The sequence below is a fragment of the Trichechus manatus genome, unplaced genomic scaffold (genome assembly GCF_000243295.1).
Source record: "Trichechus manatus latirostris isolate Lorelei unplaced genomic scaffold, TriManLat1.0 scaffold00069, whole genome shotgun sequence".
Lineage (NCBI taxonomy): Eukaryota > Metazoa > Chordata > Mammalia > Sirenia > Trichechidae > Trichechus > Trichechus manatus.
In genome coordinates, this window is record NW_004444005.1 from 4422920 (window position 1) to 4442181 (window position 19262).

General features: G+C 54.8%; 1 protein-coding gene across 2 annotated transcripts in view; it reads right to left on the bottom strand.

Annotated features, from left to right (window-relative positions):
* LOC101342852 (NADH-cytochrome b5 reductase 3) overlaps window positions 1–18880 on the bottom strand; it is a 29202-nt gene extending 10322 nt beyond the window's left edge. The window contains exons 1-9 of one of the 2 annotated variants that reach the window (XM_004379986.2): window positions 18380–18880; window positions 17505–17530; window positions 16746–16782; window positions 13699–13830; window positions 6828–6900; window positions 6348–6454; window positions 4381–4510; window positions 3736–3819; window positions 3440–3525 (exon numbers count right to left, since the gene is read on the bottom strand). In XM_004379986.2, coding sequence (XP_004380043.1) covers window positions 3440–3525; window positions 3736–3819; window positions 4381–4510; window positions 6348–6454; window positions 6828–6900; window positions 13699–13830; window positions 16746–16782; window positions 17505–17530; window positions 18380–18433 — 729 coding nt within the window. In that variant the 5' untranslated portion in view covers window positions 18434–18880. Of the gene's footprint in view, window positions 1–3439; window positions 3526–3735; window positions 3820–4380; window positions 4511–6347; window positions 6455–6827; window positions 6901–13698; window positions 13831–14132; window positions 14424–16745; window positions 16783–17504; window positions 17531–18379 lie in introns of those variants that run through there. The other variant, XM_023734592.1, reaches the window with a different exon arrangement.
* Window positions 18881–19262: the final 382 nt, after the last annotated feature.

Here is a 19262-nt window from a genome sequence, read left to right on the forward strand (position 1 = left end):
GAGGATGCTGAGGAAGGAAGGGCGATGCTGAGGAAGGAGGGGGGATGCCGAGAAAGGGGGGGGATGCTAAGAAAGGAGGGAGGATGCTGAGGAAGGAGGGGCGATGCCGAGGAAGGAGGGGAGACGCTGAGAAAGGAGAGAGGATGCTGAGGAAGGAAGGGCAATGCCGAGGAAGGAGGGGGGATGCCGAGAAAGGAGGGGGGATGCTGAGGAAGGAGGGGGGACGCTGAGAAAGGAGAGGGGATGCTGAGGAAGGAGGGGGGATGCTGAGGAAGGAAGGGCGATGCTGAGGAAGGAGGGGGGACGCCGAGAAAGGAGGGGGGATGCTGAGGAAGGAGGGGGGATGCTGAGGAAGGAGGGGGGACCCTGAGGAAGGAAGCAGATGCTGAGGAAGGAGGCAGATGCCAAGGAAGGAAGGGGACGCCGAGGAAGAGGGGGATGCCAACGAAGCGGGGGGACGCCGAGGAAGGAGGGGGACTCGATGACCCGACGGGAGTACAGCAGCAGTTCTCAGAGTGCGGCCTGGGCACCTGGGGTCCCTAAGACCCTTCAGAGGGTCCATGAGGTCAGAACCGATCCGACACCATCACTAAGATGTTATTTGCATCTCCACTCTCATTCACGCATGCGTATACCATGGGCCGACCTGGAGACGCCGTGACCTGTGACTTCGCACAGACTGAACAGAGGCACAGAAGCCAGATGCTACACAGGTTTACAGAACTGCCAACCGAAGCAATGCTTTCCAAACTGCGGCTGCTCTTCATACAATTACGCTGTTTATTATTTATACGTAGTAGGTTTATTCGTGTCATTTTTAAATGAACAGATATCTTCAAAGTATCTCACTTTTAATTCCTAATGTGATAAATATCGATAGTTATAACCCACAAAGACAAAAGCTCTTTGGGGTCCTCAATACTTTTTTTATAGTATAAAAAGAGGGTCCTGAGGCCACAATGTCTGAGAAACACTGGAGAAAGAGAAGCAGGAGACAGGAACGGACCACCCACCATTCTGTCTGGAGGAAACAGGTCCTGGTGGGCAAGGCCAGCAGGCCTGGGACAGGCAGGGCCTCCGTCCTCCCGAGGAAGGTCCTGTCTGGCCTGTGCCACGGGCTGTGTGACCTGGGCAGCCACATTCCCTCTCTGGACCTGAGCTTCTCATAAAACGTAGCTACACTGCAGGGTTGCTGTGCGGCTGGGTCATGAGGTGCCCACAGGGCCTGGCGCACCGTGGTTGCTAGGGGACAGCGGCTGTCACCACTGTGCTGACCACTGTCTTGTGCTAGGCTGCAGAAAGACTGGTAATGGACGGGGGCAGTATCCAGGCCCCCTCCCAGCCCTGCTCTTCCCAGCGGGAGGAAGCGTCCACACTGGCCAAGGGGCCACGGGGATCCCACGCTGCCCGTGGCTCCTCCCAGGAGAGCCCGCCAGGCCCTGAGCAATGCCCGCTGAGCCTCCAGGATAGGTAACACCGTCAATTCCCTGGCCCCTGCCCGGGTCCTGGAAACTGGGAACCCCATAGTGCTGACCCCACCTCTGGAGAACTCCCAGGAGAGCCCCTTCCCCCCTCCGCTGCCTCTCCCATCCTCACTCCAGGCCTGGGGGGATCAGAGAAGTAACTCAAGGGGATGTGCCACATGAGGCCACACACACACGCGACCTAGCTACAAGGCGTCTGGTGGCCATGGACGAGAGCTGGGGCCTCCTCCCAACAGAAAACCTCAGGCCCAGGAAGCCAGCTGCTCACTACCCCAATGCTCAACCCCTACTCCTCACCGACAGCGCTCACCAAACAGCAACGCAACACCACGAAGGAAGCAGGAGCTTCTATGAGCTCGTGACGAGGCCCCACCTCACAGTGGCTGTCACCCAGGAGCAGTGACTGGAGCCTGCCAGCTCCCTCTGCTGCCACACCCTACCTCAAGGACTCCAGAGTCAGCAGTGCTCCAGGAGCTGGATTCCAGAGCCTGCTGGAGCAGACTGCCCACACTGAGGTCTCGCCTTCCAGACCCTGGTAGGAGGGGGAGTGGGGCTGCCGGCAGGTCTGGGGCCCTTCCCACTCCTGTGTCCCCTCTCGCTGCCGCCTGGCCCAGAAGGAGCTACCACACACCCAGCCCCCACCCCCATCCACACAAGCATGCTGGTCGCCGGGCACGGGTCCGAGGGGCGCAGTCAGGTAAGTCAGCCCCTCATAGGCACATGTGCCAGACGCTGGCCTGGCAATGGGGATGGAGCCCTAGACGAGGCATCTGGGGCCCTGGTCCTGGTTTCTCCTGTGAGACATGGGTGGTCACGGCCTCTCCCTGATGGTGGTGGGCGATCCCACTACCCTGGTTAACAGGCCAACAGGTCCGACTGTGACCTGTACAGGTGGGAGAAGTCCTGATGTCTCCATGACACCTGAGCGCACACCACCAAGGCTGCCCGCTGCCCGCCCAGCCAGCCTCCCTCAGTCAGCTTGGAATTTCTGGCTTTCTTCCCACCCCTGGAGCTGGTCACGCCCACCTCGGCTGGCCTTGGGCAGCTTCCTGCACTGTGTGGGGGCGGGGGAGGGAAGAGGGCCTCTCCCGTCCACAAGCCTTATCTCTCCCCTACTGGAGCCTTATCTAGGGGCGGGCCATGTCCAAGGACCTCAGGCAATGCCCCCAACCCTGGGCTCGGTTTCCTCACGTGTGAACAAAGCGGAGCTCAGGCAGACGAATCCTGGAGACAGCTGACTGAACCACATCTGAGAGGTGCAGGGGGTCTGGGCATGGCCCCACACCACTGCGGTCTCATTTTGGCCTCCCTGAAATGGGGTGTTACTTTATGAATCCACATGTTCACAGTCACGGAACACTGACCCTGGAAAGGCCCAGGCGATGCCCTCACTTCATCGGGTCCTTCTACAGATGACAAGCCAGGCCCAGAGAGGGAAGGGATGAGCCCAAGGCCACACAGCAGGCCTGGGCAGGCGGGCAGCAGGCGTGGGGAAGAGGTTGTGAATGCAGGAGCCAGAGACCAGGGTCCAGGCCCTGCCACATATCCGCCAGCTCAGAGACCCGTGCAGACGCCATCTGCTCTCAGCTGCTCATCTGTACAACAGCCCTTCCACCTCAGGGCGGCCCAAGCCCGGGCAGCATCCTTCCCACTTCCCTGGTGGGTTCCAAACTCTGCTTGTGGGGGGCGCAGGCAGGGGGGAACCTCAGGGAGCATGAGGGTGCTCCAGGTGCTCCCACCACCAAGCACCCCACTCTGGTCAGACACTCCAGGCACTGAGGAGACTGAGACTCCAGCCCACCCCTGCTGCGGAGGCCGCCTGGGCCAGAACACCCCTCACATCCCAGCGTCCCAAGTGCCTCAGTACAGCCACGTGGAGACTTGGAAAGGTACTGTGCCAGGCCCTTGGCACCTCTGGGCTGAAGCCATTAGCCCTGTGGGGTCTGCCCACTGACCTGGTTGGCAAAGAGCAGGTGGCATACGGTGTGGTCATCCGGGTCCTTCAAGATGGCACGGATCACCTGCAGCATTGGGGTGATGCCTGCAAAACAGCCGCCCCCATGCGCTGAGTGAGCACCTGCTGAGTACACAGGCCCAGGACCAGGCGCCTGGGGAGAGATGTCAGGATGACTGGGCCTGGTCCTGACTCGCCAGCTCATAGTGGCTTATAATCTCTGCCTCACTCCCTGCCCCGACCCTGACCCATGACCCGCGACATCCAGGGACTCAATGTGTGGCGGGTTCCACATACCTGTTCCTCCTGCAATCATGCCGACAGACTTCACCGTCTTGATGACCGGGTCGGATTTCTTGTCTGGGTAGATAGCAAACTTGCCTGGGGAGAGAAGGGGTGAGGCTCAGCTCTCAAACAGGCTGTCCTTGGGGGTCGGACAGGCTGGAGTAGCTGCTCCACTGTGAGGGTCCGAGGCAGGACAGCCCGTGCTACCCAGCCACTTAGGGTGCGGGAGGGAGAGGGTGGAAGGTAGGGACCCCAGGATACCACCTTGGAGACCAGGCTGGGTCAGGGGGCTGCAGCCTGGGGTCTCAAACTCCAATGGCAGACTCAAGTGAGGAGCCCCTCGCTGTATATGGCAGTAGGGAGCAGCGGAGACTCAGAAGAACTGAGCCTTCCAACTCAATCTTTCTGCTCGTTTGTTTTCAGAGGCTGGGTCAGCCAAAGCTGGTCTGTGGGTCAGCTCTGGTCCCCAAGGACAGCCAGTGCGCAACCCTCGTGCTGGCTTACTTATGCCCTACACAGCTGGGGAGACTGAGGCCCCAGGGAGGAGATGGCTTGCTCGGCAAGAGTCACCCATGCAGACAGGAGCAGTCAGGACTCGAATCCAGGACTCCCGGCATTCACGCCTGTTTGGGCCCCAGGGGATTCCACCCAAATCACCTTTGCCCTGGTAGACCAGTAGCCCGTTCGGGCCCCGGAACTCAATGGTGTCTCCAATCTTCATGTTTTCCAGGTACTGGGACATCTTCCCTCCAGCAGGAAACTTGGGATGGGTGTCTTTGAAGTAAACCTGCAAGACACACCCTCAGTCCACTGTCCCATGGGGTGACCGGGTCAACCAGGGTCACCGGGGAGAGCTCTCTTCTGGGGTTCTTCAGTGGCCGTGTGAGGTCTTCTCCCTCAGCCCCATCTACCCATCGAAACTTCCCCTTCCCATGTCCCGTCCCCCTAGGAGTCTGCCCTCCACCTAACATCCCCTTGGAAAGAGCAAAGCATCAGCTGGTATACAAGGCCAATGGACCGGAGGCCTCCATGTGTAAACATCCCGCCAAGAACTGTCCCGGTGGCCACCGCCTCCCATTGGAGGCTCTGGGAAGTCCATCAGCCACGCCCCCTCTGGTGGATTTTTGGTTCTTTCCGCTTTGTGCTGTCCTAAAAATATCACTGTCCCCAGGAGGTTCTGGAATTCATTCCTGTGCCCTCTGGGATTACTGCCTTGGGAACAAGTGCTACCGCCCATCATTTACAGAGGAGGGAGCAGCTTGCCCTGCCCAGGGTGGGGGAAGGGTTCCCAGGGGCCATTTGCGCTGGGCCCTGAAGGGCAAGGAGGGGTCTGATGGGCAGAAGAGGGAAACGCAGCTGGGTGACGGTGTGTGCAAAGGCCAGGAGGCCTAAGGGGGCCTGGGGGCTCGGGGGAAGAAGGGTATGTTGTGGATCCGGCACAGGGGACTTGTCTGTGGGGGACAAGAGGGTGCAGGAGCAGTGACAGAGCACACTGTCCCAGCTCTGTGTGCCAGGAACTTGAACTTTATCCAGGGGCCAAGGGTGTCAGCAAGACCCTCAAGCCAGGAGGGGCCTGGTCGTTGGTGAGCTTTTCATTCTCTCCTTGAATCCAGCACCTTCTTCACATCCGGCCAGAGTGACTTCAGAGCAGGCATGTACTCTAACGTTCGCCACCTCCCCTTTGCTTTTGGGCAAAGTCCCAAACCTTAACAGGGCCTCCTCTGACCTCTAGCCTAATGGCCAGTCCCTCCACCTAAGATGGGGCACCAGGGGCCTGTGCCATGAAGTGAAACAAGGACAGCAGAGCTGGTCCCGAGGACACTGGGGTCTGGGCTGGCAAGGGACTCTGACGTCCTCCATGCACCGGCCTGGGCTGTTCTCACATTGGACGTGTTAGCAGAGAACGCGGACTGCAGATGTAAAGTTTGTATTTCTCATTTTCGTGAACGTGTAGCCTGGACAGCTGTCATTCTGCTTCTTATTCTTCCCCTTAGCATGATGTTTTTTTAAGATCCTTGCTGGTTGCTCTGTGTCCCTGTCTGTCACTTCTACGGGCTGCATTTTCTCCTCCCCGGCGTGCGTGCACGCACCCCCCACCCACAGTGGTCCCCAGACTGCCCCCTCGCCCCACTTCCCCAGACAATGCCACGAGGGGCTCGTCACAAGCTCGCGGAGCCAGGGCACGCCCCCGCCAGGAGGCCAGCGGCTCCTGCCGCCCTGCCCCACCACCCTCGGCATCAGGGGGCATCCGCGCTGGGCCTGAAGGGCAAGCAGGGTCTTGCCGGTCTCGCAACCGTGGAGGGTCTCTGCGCTGTCCCTGAGGAGGCTGGACACCCTGCACAAACTGGCCGGCCTATGCTTTCCTCTCCCATCGATAACTGTCCTTGTTTGCAGAGTCCCAGCCTGAACCCCAGCCCTCTGCCCTCTGCCCTCTGCCCTCTGCCCAGATGCCTCCCCAGTCGGTCTGGCATTTGCTGATGAACTACCATCTGCTGAAGACAAGGAAACCAGGCAAACAGGAGGGCTGTGCTCTGGAGGCCAGGCCGCAGGAGGGACGTGGACCCCTGGGAGGCCTCCGCTGTGGCCGTGCCCCCGCCACCCCCCTGCACAGTTGGGGCCCTCACCTTGATGACCAGGTCCACGAAGCCCTTGTCATCATCGCTGGAAACGGGCGTGTAGGGCCGGACGACCAGGTTGCCATCGATTCGCGCCGAGACGTAGATGTGCTGGCCTGCAGCAGGACGGGCAGGCTGACTCTGGGCCAACAGTCATCCCTGCTGCCACCCCCTGGGTCTGGTCAACCCATCTCCCCGGCTCCTCTCACCCAGCGCCCTGCCCAGCATTCAAAGCCTGGCCTGGCCTCGCTCGGCTCCCACTGCCCCGTCCCCGTGGGGAAGTTCACCCACAGCCCGGTTTCCTGCCTCCACACCTCTGCTGTGCTGGTACCCCTGCCAGGGATGCGGACCCTTCCTGCTCTCATCTCATAAGCCCATTCTCGAAGGCCCAGGCAGCACCTCCTCCTTGAAGCCTTCCCTGCTCTCCCACCCCAACGTAGCACTGGCTGCCCGCGAGGGCTCAGTGTGGCTGCGCCCAGCAGGACTCACCGATGGGCAGGCCCAGAATGTGCTGGGGCGACGGCAGGGCAAAGCGGAACCGCCGGGTGTCATGGTTGATGATCTGCAAAGAGGCCACAAAGCTGTTGGACAGGGGCCACTGGACCTCATCCCCCGCCCCTCCCCAGTGCCCCCAAGTGTCCTCATGAAGTAACGGCGACACCACACGCCGGCGCACACCTACACACAGTGTGAAGACAGACAGGACAGGCATGCGCACAGTGCCTCTGCTCTTGTGGCCCCAAGCGCAGCAGTGACCCACTCAGGCCACATACAAGGTAGTGAGGCGAAGAGAGAATCCAGGAGGGGGGCTGCCACATGGCCCAGAGAATTCCAGCAGGAGGAGAAGGGAGGAATCCACTGGAAAGCCACATCACCTTGCCACGGGTGTGAGTGTGACCATGTGCATGCCGGCTGCTGCCTCCCACACAGCCTTTCCACTCCCACCCTCCCGGGTGCACCTGGTACAGGGAGACTCCTCAGGGCCTCCCGGAGCCCTGGTCAGGCCCCTCTGCCATCAGCTTGGGAGTGGCCTGGGGTGGCAGAAAGGACTCGGGATTGGACTGGCAAACTGGGGCCCGAGCTGAGACAAGGCCCCACATCCCCAACCCAGGCCTCAAAGGGGCGTCCAGAAGATGCTGTGCTTAGACGCCCCAGAGACGTGGGCGGCCACAACGGAGGCTGGCTGGGCAGGGCAGGAGACACACCACCTTCACTGCCTGGGAAGCCCCTGGGGCTGACCCCGAGCAGTGACCACCTCAGAGCGGGCACCCAGGCATGGTCAGTGGTGGGAGGGTGGCAGTCATTTCCACTCCAGGGTGGGGTAGGGGCTGTCTAAGAGCTAGGCTGGGCACAGGCAGAGCAAAGACTAGAGCTCCATGGTTGCCGGCAAGTGGTCTTAGACAAGGCCGGGAAGGCGAGTGAGCCACTCCAGTTCACACAGCGAGTTCTGGTCAGAGCGGAACCAAATCCAGGTGCCTAGCACCCTGACCAGGGCTCCAGGAGGCCCTGAGGGGTCTCCCTGCACCAGGTGCAGCCAGGGGGGTGGGAATGCAAGGGCTGTGTGGGAAGCAGGCAGCTGGCATGCACATGGTCACACCCACACATGGCAAAGTGACATAGCAAGGTCCACAGGTAGACAGAGGTGATATCACTCAGACGGGGAACAAGAGACTCCTCCAAGGGACAGGGTGTCACAGAAGCCAATCTCAGCTCAGTTCAAGACAGGACTTTCTGACCCTCAGAAGCGTTCGAGAACAAAGCGGCTGCCTCAGGAACAGAGAAGCTCCGCCCTGAAGTGCGCAGGCAGTGGAAGTGGCCTGTGTCAGGAATGACGGCTCCCAGGCCACCCCTCAGAACACATGGGTACCAGGGTTCCACAGTGGCTGGGGCCACCAGGCCCAAAAGCTGCCTCCTCCAGGAAGCCTTTGCTCTCTAGCAAATGGAGTCCCAAGGCCTCTTGGGAGCAGATTCCAGGATTATTGACTGCTCCTGACAGAAAACCACATGCCAGGCAGTTTTGGGAGGAAAAACCAAAGTGAGGTAAAGACTGATAATTACTGGGCTGGGCAACCTCTAACAGCACAGTCTGGCAGATGTTGGTGGGTTGTCGAGTCAGTTCTGACTCAGCAACCCCATGTACGACAGAACGAAACACTGCCCAGTCCTGCAGCCTCCTCACTATCGTTGCTGTGTTTGAGCCCATTGCTGCAGCTACTGTCTCAATCCATCTCATTGAGGTCTTCCTCTTTTCCACTGACCCTCTACTTTACCAAGCATGATGTCCTTCTCCAGCGACTGGAACCTGGCAGAGCACAGCAGAAATCTCAAGAGCAAGCCTGCGGGCTGACCCAACAAGGTCACCACTACACTCTAACAGAGTAGGGGAGGAAGATTTCACTGCTGGGACATTTGCTACAGAGCGCGGAAACTCTAGGATGATCCGTATGCTCAGTCAAAGGGGACTGGAGGGTCCGCTGTGGGGATTCCTATGCCAAAATACGAGACAGTCATCAAAGATGACAAAGTAGTTCTGGGCTTAGACAAAACAAGCTATCCACATTGTATGGCTGGGTAAAAAAAAAAAAATCAAGTTATTAAAAAAAAAGAAACTAGATATACACACATTTGTACACCTCTGTAAGTCCGTGGGTGGTGTAAACCGTTTCCGTTTGACTACTAACCTACAGGGTGGTGGTTCAAACCCACCCAGCAGTGCCGTAAAAGAAAGGCCTGGTGATCTGCTGCCACAAAGAGCCAAGAAAACCCTATGGAGCAGTTCTACTCTGTTACGTGGGGGTCACTGTGAGCTGGAATCAACTTGAAGGCAATGGGCTTGGGTTTTTTTGTTTTGTTTTGTTTGGCACCACCACACGTCACATATGTACGAATGGGATGCCTAGAAAAGGGTTCGGCGGGTACATGCTGACCCTCTGCACAGGGCAGTGGGATGCAGCAAGGTGAGGGTGACGGGAGCTTTCACACTTCACAGACAGAATTCTTACGGCAAGCACATAGAGATCATACATTACTTCTGCAATTAAAAAAAGAAAGAAAAAGGTTTTTAAAAATAGGTTTCGAAACATTATGATTTCAATTTTGTAAGAAAAAATATGTGTGTGCACATGCATAGGTATAAAACGCTGACAGGTTAAGCCTGCTCTCCTTCGCGAGGTGGTAGTTTTCATCTTTTCTTGCTTCAGTTTTCAATTTCTCTGTGGACTCTGCTGTAATTACAGGCACACATCAAGAACATCGTACATGAAGAACGCAGAGGTCATTAAAAAGACAAGAAAAAAAGAAAAGACCAAAATGGATGTCAGAAGAGACTCTGGAAGTTGCTCTTGAATGCAGAATGGCTAAAGCAAAACGAAGAAATGAAGTAAAAGAGCTGAACAGAAGATTTCAAAGTGTGGCTTGAGAAGACAAAGTAAAGTATTTTAATGAAATGTCCAAAGACCTAGAGATAGAAAACCAAAAGCGAAGAACACACTTAGCATTTCTCAAGCTGAAAGAACTGCAGAAAAAATTCAAGCCTTGAGTTGCAAAAGTGAAGGATTCTACAGGGAAGATATTAAATGACATAGGAAGCATCAAAAGATGGAAGGAATACACAGAATCACTGTACCAAAAAGAATTGGTCAACGTTCAACCATTTCAGAGGGAGCGTATGATCAAGAACTGATAGTACTGATATGATCTAGCAATCCCACTCCTTGGAATATATTCTAGAGAAATAAGAGCCGTCACACAAACAGGTGTACACACATCCATGTTCATTGCAGCACTGTTCACGACAGCAAAAAGATGGAAACAACCTAGGTGCCCATCAACAGACAAATGGATAAACAAATTATGGTATATTCACACAATGGAATACTAGCAACGATAAAGAACAATGAAGAATCTGTGAAACATCTTATAGAAGAATCTGGAAGGCATTATGCTGAGTGAGTTTAGTCAGTCACAAAAGGACAAATATTGTATGAGACCACTATTATAAGAACTCAAGGAAAGGTTTAAACACAGAATAAAACATTCTTTGATGGTTATGGGGGCGAGGGGGGAGGAGTCTTCACTAACTAGACTGTAGACAAGAACTATCTTAGGTGAAGAGAAGGATAACACACAATACAGGGGAAATCAGCACAACTGGACTAAACCAAAGCTAAGAAGCTTCCTGAATACAACCAAACACTTTGAGGGACAGAGTAGCAGTGGTGGGGTTCTGGGGACCATGGTTTCACAGGACATCTAGGTCAGCTGACATAAAAAAAAAGTTTATTAAGAAAATGTTCTACATCCCACTTTGGTGAGTGGTGTCTGGGGTCTTCAAAGCTAGCGAGCAGCCATCTAAGATGCATCAATTGGTCCCAACCCACCTGGAGCAAAGAAGAATGAAAAACACCAAAGACACAAGGAAAATATTAGCCCAAGAGACAGAAAGAGCCACATAAACCAGAGACTCCATCAGCCTGAGACCAGAAGAACTAGATGGTGCCCGGCTACCACCAATGACCGCCCTGACAGGGAACACAACAGAGAGTCCCTGACAAAACAGGAGAAAAGTGGGGTGCAGAACTCAAATTCTAGTAAAAAAGACCAGACTTAATGGTTTGACTGAGACTGGAGGAACCCCAGGAAGCATGGTCCCCGGACTCTGTTAATCCAGCACTAAACCCATTCCCGAGGCCAACTCTTCAGACAAAGATTAGACTGGACTATGGGACATAAAACGATACTCGTGAGGACTGTGCTTCTTAGCTCAAGTAGATACATACTAAATGGGCAGCTCCTGTCCAGAGGCGAGATGAGAAGGCAGAGAGGGTCAGGAGCTGGTTGAATGGACGCGGGAAATCCAGGGTGGAAAGGAGGAGTGTGCTATCACAGTATAAGGAGAGCAACTAGGGTTATGTAGCAATGTGTGTATCCATTTTTGTATGAGAGACTAAGTGGAATTGTAAACTTTCACTTAAAGCACAATGGAAAAAAAAAAAAAAAAGAACCGATGGTCCTCAAGGAAGAAGTCCAAGCTGCACTGAAGGCAGTGGCGAAAAACGAGGCTCCAGGAATGACGGAGTACTGACTGAATTGCCTTCAACAAACGGATGCAGCGCTAGAAGCGCTCACTCATCTATGCCAAGAAATTTGGAAGACAGTTACCTGGCCAACTGACTGGAAGAGATTCATATTTGTGCCCACTCCAAAGAAAGGAGAGCCAACAGAATGCGGAAATTATCGAACAACATCGCTAACATCACATGCAAGTAAAATTTTGCTGAAGATCACTCAAAAGCGGTTACAGCAGTACACTGATGGCGAAGTGCCAGAAATTCAAGCCAGATTCAGAAGAGGACTTGGAACAAGGGATATCATTGCTGATATCAGGTGGATCCTGGCTGAAAGCAGAGAATACCAGAAAAATGTTTACCTGTGTTTTAACGACTATGCAAAGGCATTCGACTGTGTGGATCATAACAGATTATGGATAACATCACAAATAAGAATTCCAGAACACTTAATTGTGTTCATGAGGAACCTGTACTTAGACCAAGAGGCAGCCATTCGAACAGAACAAGGGGATACTATGTGGTTTAAAGTCAGGAAACGCGTGTCAGGGTTGTATCCTTTCACTATACTTATTCAATCTGTATGCTGAGCAAATAATCTGAGAAGCTGGACTACGTGAAGAAGAATGGAGCATCAGGATTGGAGGAAGACTCATTAACAACCTGTGACATGCAGATGACACAACCTTGCTTGCTGAAAGTGAAGAGGACTTGAAGCACTTACTGACGAAGATCAAAGACCACAGCCTTCAGTATGGATTACACCTCAACATAAAGAAAACAAAAATCCTCACAACTGGACCAATAAGCAACATCACGAAACACAGAGAAAAGATCGAAGTTATCAAGGATTTCATTTTGCTTGGATCCACAATCAATGCCCATGTAAGCAGCAGTCAAGAAATCAGATGATCCATTCATTGCATTGGGTAAATCTGCTGCAAAAGAACTCTTTAAACTGTTAAAAAGCAAAGATGTCACTTTAAGGACTAAAGTGCGCCTGACCCAAGCCATGGTGTTTTCAATCGCCTAAAATGCATGCGAAAGCTCGACAATGAATAAGGAAGACTGAAGAAGAACTGATGCCTTTGAATTGTGGTGTTGGTGAAGAATACTGAACATACCATGGACGGCCAGAAGAACGAATAAGTCTGTCTTGGAGAAAGTACAACCACAGTGCCCCTTAGAAGTGAGGATGGCAAGACTTCGTCTCACATACTTTGCACATGTTATCAGGAGGGACCAGTCCCTGCAGAAGGACATCATGCCTGGTAAAGGAGAGGGTCAGCAAAAGAGAGGAAGGCCCTCAATGAGATGGATTGACACAGTGGCTACAACAATGGGCTCAAGCATAACAATAATTGTGAGGACGGCGCAGGACTGGGCAGTGTTTCATTCTGTTGTACACAGGGTCGCTATGAGTTGGAATCGACTTGATGGCACCTAATAACAACAACCCCGTCACAGGAAGCCACAAGCTCTGTGCCATGGAGGCCTGAAATTCATGGGGAGCATGGGCCAAGCATGCTGACAGAGGCCTGGGTGGAGTCCAGGTTCCAGGGCCTTGGGAAGGTGACTTTCTCTGCTCTGTAACTCAATTTCCCCTGCCACGCTCTTCGTGAGATAGCTTCAGGGTGGCCAGAAATAGAGCGAGGGAGGAGCTTTGATGAAGGAGAGTGACAGAGGGAAGCAGTCCTTACTGGGCGGCAAGGCAAAGGAGCAACACGAAGGTTTTAAATCACATGAGAGGTTTGGAAAGGACAGGCTGTGGTGAGCCTCCTGGCTAGGGCAGATGGCGCCACGCAGCAGAGACCACCGGGGACTCTGCACAGAAGCAAAGATGTCTGGGCACCAGGTGCCGTGGGTCACTGATGCCAGGCACAGGGCAGTCAGGGGACAGGAGGAGGGAGAGCCCTTGTCCCCACGCAACTTAATGGGAAGCACCAGGAGGCCTGGGCCTGAGTCGTGCTTCTACCCCTGACTCACAGTGTGACTTGAATGACCCCTACTCCTCTCAGGCTGCTGTTAAATGGGGGCTTGGACCCCCAAATCAGGAAAGGTCTCTTCCACTCTGACCTTCTGTGGGAGAGTGAGGGCGGCTCAGAGAAACCTGGGCTCAAATCCCACCTCTGCCACTCACTGGTGGCCTTCCCCATGTCAAATGGATACACAGTAGGACCTGCCTTGAGGGTACCATGCTCTGGGCTCAGAGTAGGTGCTAAGGACTGTGATGCTGACAAGGAGGAGGGGGTGCCTTGCGGCCCTTCTGAGTCCTGCAGGGCCCCCACACTCACCTCCTTGTCGATGAGCCGCAGCGGGTACTTGATGTCCGGGCTCTCTAGGGTGATGGCTGGGGTGGAGCGCTGGAACAGCTTCATGAACAGGCTGTAGAGGAACCAGACTGGGGAGAGCACCACATGGCCCAACTGAAAGGACAGGGACAGGCCCGCGAGGTCAGCGTGGGAGGGGGAAGGGCTCCTGTCACCTGCCCTTCCCCTAAACACACCATCTCAGGCTGTCCCCTCTGCCTGCCACCCTCACCCAGGGAACTCCACCCTCCATTCTGGTGCCCACAGGGGCAGTTACAAAACCCAGCTTCATGAAACCCATCACTTCGTGTTTCTGCAGACACAGCCAACCACATCACTCAGAAAAAGTTCTTTTACAGCTAACAGCTTGGAAAAGCTCCACTTCCCCTGAGGAACAGGGACAAAGAAAGCTACATAACTGAGCATGTATCCCTTTTCACTTTGGCTGCCAGGAAGCTCAGAGTAAAGTTCACACGTAATTGTACATAATCTTGAAGACTGGGCATCTGTGCTTCCTCTCCGTCTTCCTTCCTTTCATCACTTCCTTGGTCCTATTAAGTGATGTCAAATCCTAGCTATATTTAGGTCAACAGACAAACAAATAATAACCACAACTCAGAATCCACCTATCTGAGAAGCGTTCCCTAACCAACTGGCTCTATAGTGTCTCTGAACCCAGTTCCTGCAATCTCTGGGGTTGGTGCTCTCTCCCACGAGCCCATTACCATGGGAACAAGCCAGTGAGATATGAGTAAACTGAGTCACTCTCCACAAATGATGTGTGGTCTGGGATTAGATCCTGAGCCTTGTGCTTCTGGTCTTCAGGTGTGAGGGACAGCTGAGGCACTGAGCTGGGCCTTGGGAAGCTCTGCTCCTCGTGAACTGTGTGACTCTGGGCACGTTCCTTCCCCTCCTTGACCTGGATTGAACCAGGTGATCTGTAAGGTCCCCCAAAGCTCTGTGACCCCAGTGCTCAGACCATCACAGCCAGCAGTCTCCTGGATGCCAGCACCATGCTGAGCGCCACCCAGGTGTTAAACGTCACAACAACCTTCGGAGGTAGGTACTGTTGTTGTCATCACTTTACAGATGAGGAAACTGAGCTCAGAGAGGGGAAGCGACTCACTCATGACCACACAGCTGGCATGGGGAGAGCTGCGATTCGCACTCGGGTCCACCTGCCTCCTGAATTGTGCTCTTAAACATCAGGCCCATGCTGTCTCATCTACATGGCCTTGAGGGGCTTTTCCTTGCCAGCCCTGCTCTTCTCAGCCCCACAAAGCCCCTAAGAGGTGGCAGAGAAAACCACGGCCAGACAGCTCACTGCTCAGGATTTACCCAGAAGCATATCCTCGCAAAGAAGCAAGCCTGGACTCCCACCCTTCCCAGTGGCTTCTGTCCCCACGCAAATCACGAGGTCCTCTGAGCTCGGTTTCTCCATCTGTGATTTGAGGATCACAGTCCATACTCCTGGGGTTGAGGACTGGGGACAAGCGATGGAAGGTGCCTAGCCCAGGGCCAGGTTCTGGTAGCCCCCGACAAAGGCCCCCTCCCCTTCCAGCCCCGAGGACCCTCGGCTACGCCCACAGGGCATCTGTCATGCAGCGGTGACCACCGCTTGGGCAGCCTCACCAATCTGGACCACGCGTGAGACTCAGGAAGAAGCCAAGGACGTCCTCAAGGCAGCTGAGGCCGCTCCACAGGAGAGAACCTGGCCGGCACCCCTGTAACCAGTGAGCATGGCTGTGACAGGTGATGCCAGAGGAGGACACAGGCCACCCGTGGTCCTCCCACCAAAAGCGTGCAACCTGACTCCAGCCGTGGGAGACTGAGGGACGTTCTTCAAAACGTCAGTGCCACAAAAAACAAAGAAAGGCTGAGGAATTAGTCCAGATAAAGGAGGCCAAAGAGACTGATGGGAATGCAGGAACACCATGTGCAGTCTTGGATTAGATCCTGGGCTGAGGGGAAATAGGTAGAAAGGGCAATATTGGGACAATTGGTCGAAAATAGGCCTAAAGACCAATACTGGGGCAACTGGTGAACTGCAAGTAAGGTCCGTGGATTAGATGACAGAGTTGCATCAGTGCCGTTTCCTGATTTGATAACTCTTCTGTGGTTACATAAGGGAATGCCCTCGTTTTTAGAACACAGGTACTCAAGTATTCAGGGGCAAAGAGGCATTGTGCCTGTAGTTCACTCTCAAATGGTTCAAACACAGACACAATAAAAATACACATACATACAAAATACGTATCTATACATATATACAATACAATGATTAAAAAAGCAAATCTGGTAAAATGATAACAATCGGCACATCTGGGTAAAGGGCATGCAGGAGCTCTTTGCACATTCCTGACCCTCTTCTTTAAGTTTGAGATTATTTCACAATAAAAAGTGGGGGTCAGGGGAAAGCCCAAATTGGTGTTCAAAGAGCACAAGGCTGACCTGAGAAGCTCATGTACCACACTGTTCTAGAAAGTCGGCTTCCAGCCTCGCTCACTCGGCCTCCCTGAGCACCTCCCTGGGAGTTTGGTTGTCTCTACAAATAACCTTGTGTGTTTTCTTCCTATCATAACCCTACAAATTCCCCTTTTTGCCTTGGCTGCCAGGAAGCTTACAGCCAAGTTTCTTGCCTGCACAGAAGCCTCTCTGCTTCTGTTGTGGGCATCTTGTGGTAGCACATTCTGCAGAGCACTGACCTGAAGTGGCCTGGCTCTATTTAGGGTGGGGTGAGATGCTCTGCACCTCTCAAGACCCAGCCTTGCTGCTCCCCGATTCTGGAAGCCCTGCTGGGTCTCCCCAGCTACCCTCAACCCGGAGAGGGTGCTCTGGCTGAGGCCTCAGGAGCCTGGCTGCATCTCCGCCTCACCTAACCAGTGGGGAGTCAGGGTCCGATCCCTCCCTGCCTGCAACCCCCGTGAGACCCAGGACCAGCCAGGCACACAGGGGACACCCCATCAGTGCCTAGAAGCCCCTGCAAAGCCCTGTGCAGGTGGGATGTGAGAAAAACGACTGAGGGGTCCAACGTCCCAGCCCTGGAGTCTCTGGGCCTCAGTGTCCTGTCTGTGGAAGGAAGGTGAAGACAACTGCTTGTCCACCTCCCTGGGCAGCTGGGAGATGAGATGGGGTACCTGGGTCACAAAGGGCCTGTAACCCAGAAGTGTGGCTCCCACACAGAGGAGTTTGTCCTGCCACCGTCAGGGCCAAGACCACCTGGGAGACAGTGTATCTGCGCAAAGGGCAGAGGTGGCTACCATCCCACACCGGGCAGAGGTGGCTACCATCCCACACCGGGCAGAGGGGTATACCATCCCACACCGGGCAGACGGGGCTACCATCCCACACCAGGCAGAGGGGGCCACCATCCCACACCGGGCAGAGGGGGCTACCATCCCACACCAGCCCAGCCTGGCCCGGCCTCTGGCTCCGAACAGGCCAGGCAGCTTCGAGCCTGCTAGTGTTGACAGGGCCTTTGTTGCACTCAGAACAAAGTACTTCTCCCACAGCAGAGCCTTTGCCTGAGAGCAGCCACGGCCTTGCCCCATGGGGCCCTCGGTATGTGACATGGGTCTAAAGGGAAGGCTGGAGGGTTCCTGGCCCAGTCTCTACCCAGAGCCCAGGGTCACACAGCCTGGGTCTCTGCCACCACCCACTGACCCAGCACCTACCATGCCCTGGGCACAGCGTGGGCATTCCACCCACTCTGGGCCCCACGTAAGGCCCTGGTTGGCAGCCGCTGACTCCAGGGTCACAGAGTCCTGGGTTCAGGACCTCAGGAGAGTCACTTCATCCTCTGGGCCCCGCTCTCCTCAAGTGAACCGTGAGGACGCCCCATTCTAGGACTGGGGGCAGGTGGGGAGGAAAGCAGGCGAGGCCAAGAAAGGTCACACACAGAGCAAAACACCACCGTCACCGAGCACCGGCCTGCTCCAGGGGTGGGACACAAGTTACCTCACATCAACTCTAGGCCGAGTTACAGATAAGGAAACTGAGGCCCACGAAGGTGAGTAACTTGCCTGAGGCTCAGCAAAGCCAATGCTCAGAGCACCCCGCTCGCGACATCATGCGATACTGTTGTACCTGTTTCTCAGAGGCAGAAGCCCAGGCTCAGAGGAGAGGGGCTAAGTGATTTGCCCAAGGGGAGGAGTCAACATTCGACCCCAGGCCCGTCCAACCCACCCAGGACAAGTGCCCCCTCTGTGCCCCAGTCATGCAGCCCATACCCTAAACCCCACTGCTCCACCAGTCTGATATCCCACCTCGTGCAATGAGGCCTGAGCACCTGCTTCCAGCCCCAGCTGTCCAAGCCAACAGGTAGCTCCACCCCCTCCTCAAACACCCACCATGGCTCCCCATTGCCCACACTCAACGCCACTCTTAGCTCCCTCAACACCGTGCCCTTTTCACCTTAGGCCTTCGCATACAATATACTCTCCCTTCTACCCTTAATGGAGGCTTGGTGGCACAGTGGTTAAGCACTAGGCTAACCAAAAGGTCAGTAGTTCAAACCTACCAGCTGCTTCGCAGAAGAAAGATGTGGTAGTCTACTCCCTGAAGATTACAGCCTTGGAAACCCTATAGGGCAGTTCTACTCTGTCCTCTAGATCACTATGAATCGGATTCAACTTGATGGCAGTGGGTTGGGTTTGGTTTTGGTTTTTCTACCCAGAATACCCTTTCTCTGCTCTAGTCCAACCAATAAACTCCTATTCATCCTTCAGAGCCCAGCTCAAATGTCACTTCCTCTGTGAAGCTTTCCCTGACTGCCCCCTCCCCTGCTAATCAGACCTTCTCCAGACTTCCACAGGCCCTTGTCCCTTCTATAAGCTCCCAGGGGTGGGGCAGGGGTCACTCTGATGATCACTCTGCTCCCAGCCCCTCCCATGTCAATCAGAGAAACCATATACATGAGGAATGTCATTCAGGGAAAAAGTTGAGTGAAGTTCCATTCGCAGGAATGTTTGGAGCCCTGGAGATGAACTTGAACAACACTCAGAGCCAACCATTTGGCACTCACTGGAGTTTTGCTTTCCCGCAGCACGGCCTTTTAAGCGTGTAGCCAGGTTTGACAATGTAAGACCCCTTGTGAGACCCCTCAGCAGGCAGCTTGCTCTGCAGCTGCTGCCACCTGCCCTGCATTTCCCCAGACCCTCCCTCAGCCACGGGGGCAGGAATAACCACGTTCGTTTGACAGACGAGATAAAAGGCTCAGGGAGGCCCCAGGCAGAGTCTGGGCTCGGTTTTCAATTCTCACCCCGAATCTCTCCCTTGCCCTAACCTCCCAAATGCAGGCCTGTGGTGTGTGCTGGGTATGAAAAAGGCATTCCTGCGTCCACAGCTCCGAGTCCCTGGACGTCGGCTCAAAGCTGGACTCAGCCCTCATGCAGACCTTCTGCCAACTCCAGGTGCTAGCATCCTGCACCCTGGATGCCAGTCCTGGGCTGGGCCGCATGGCCTGCTCCCCACGAGGGTTCACAGTCAGCTTGTAACGATAGACCCCGGAGCGGATGCCCCACGAGAGCTGGGACTGTCTCGTCACCACC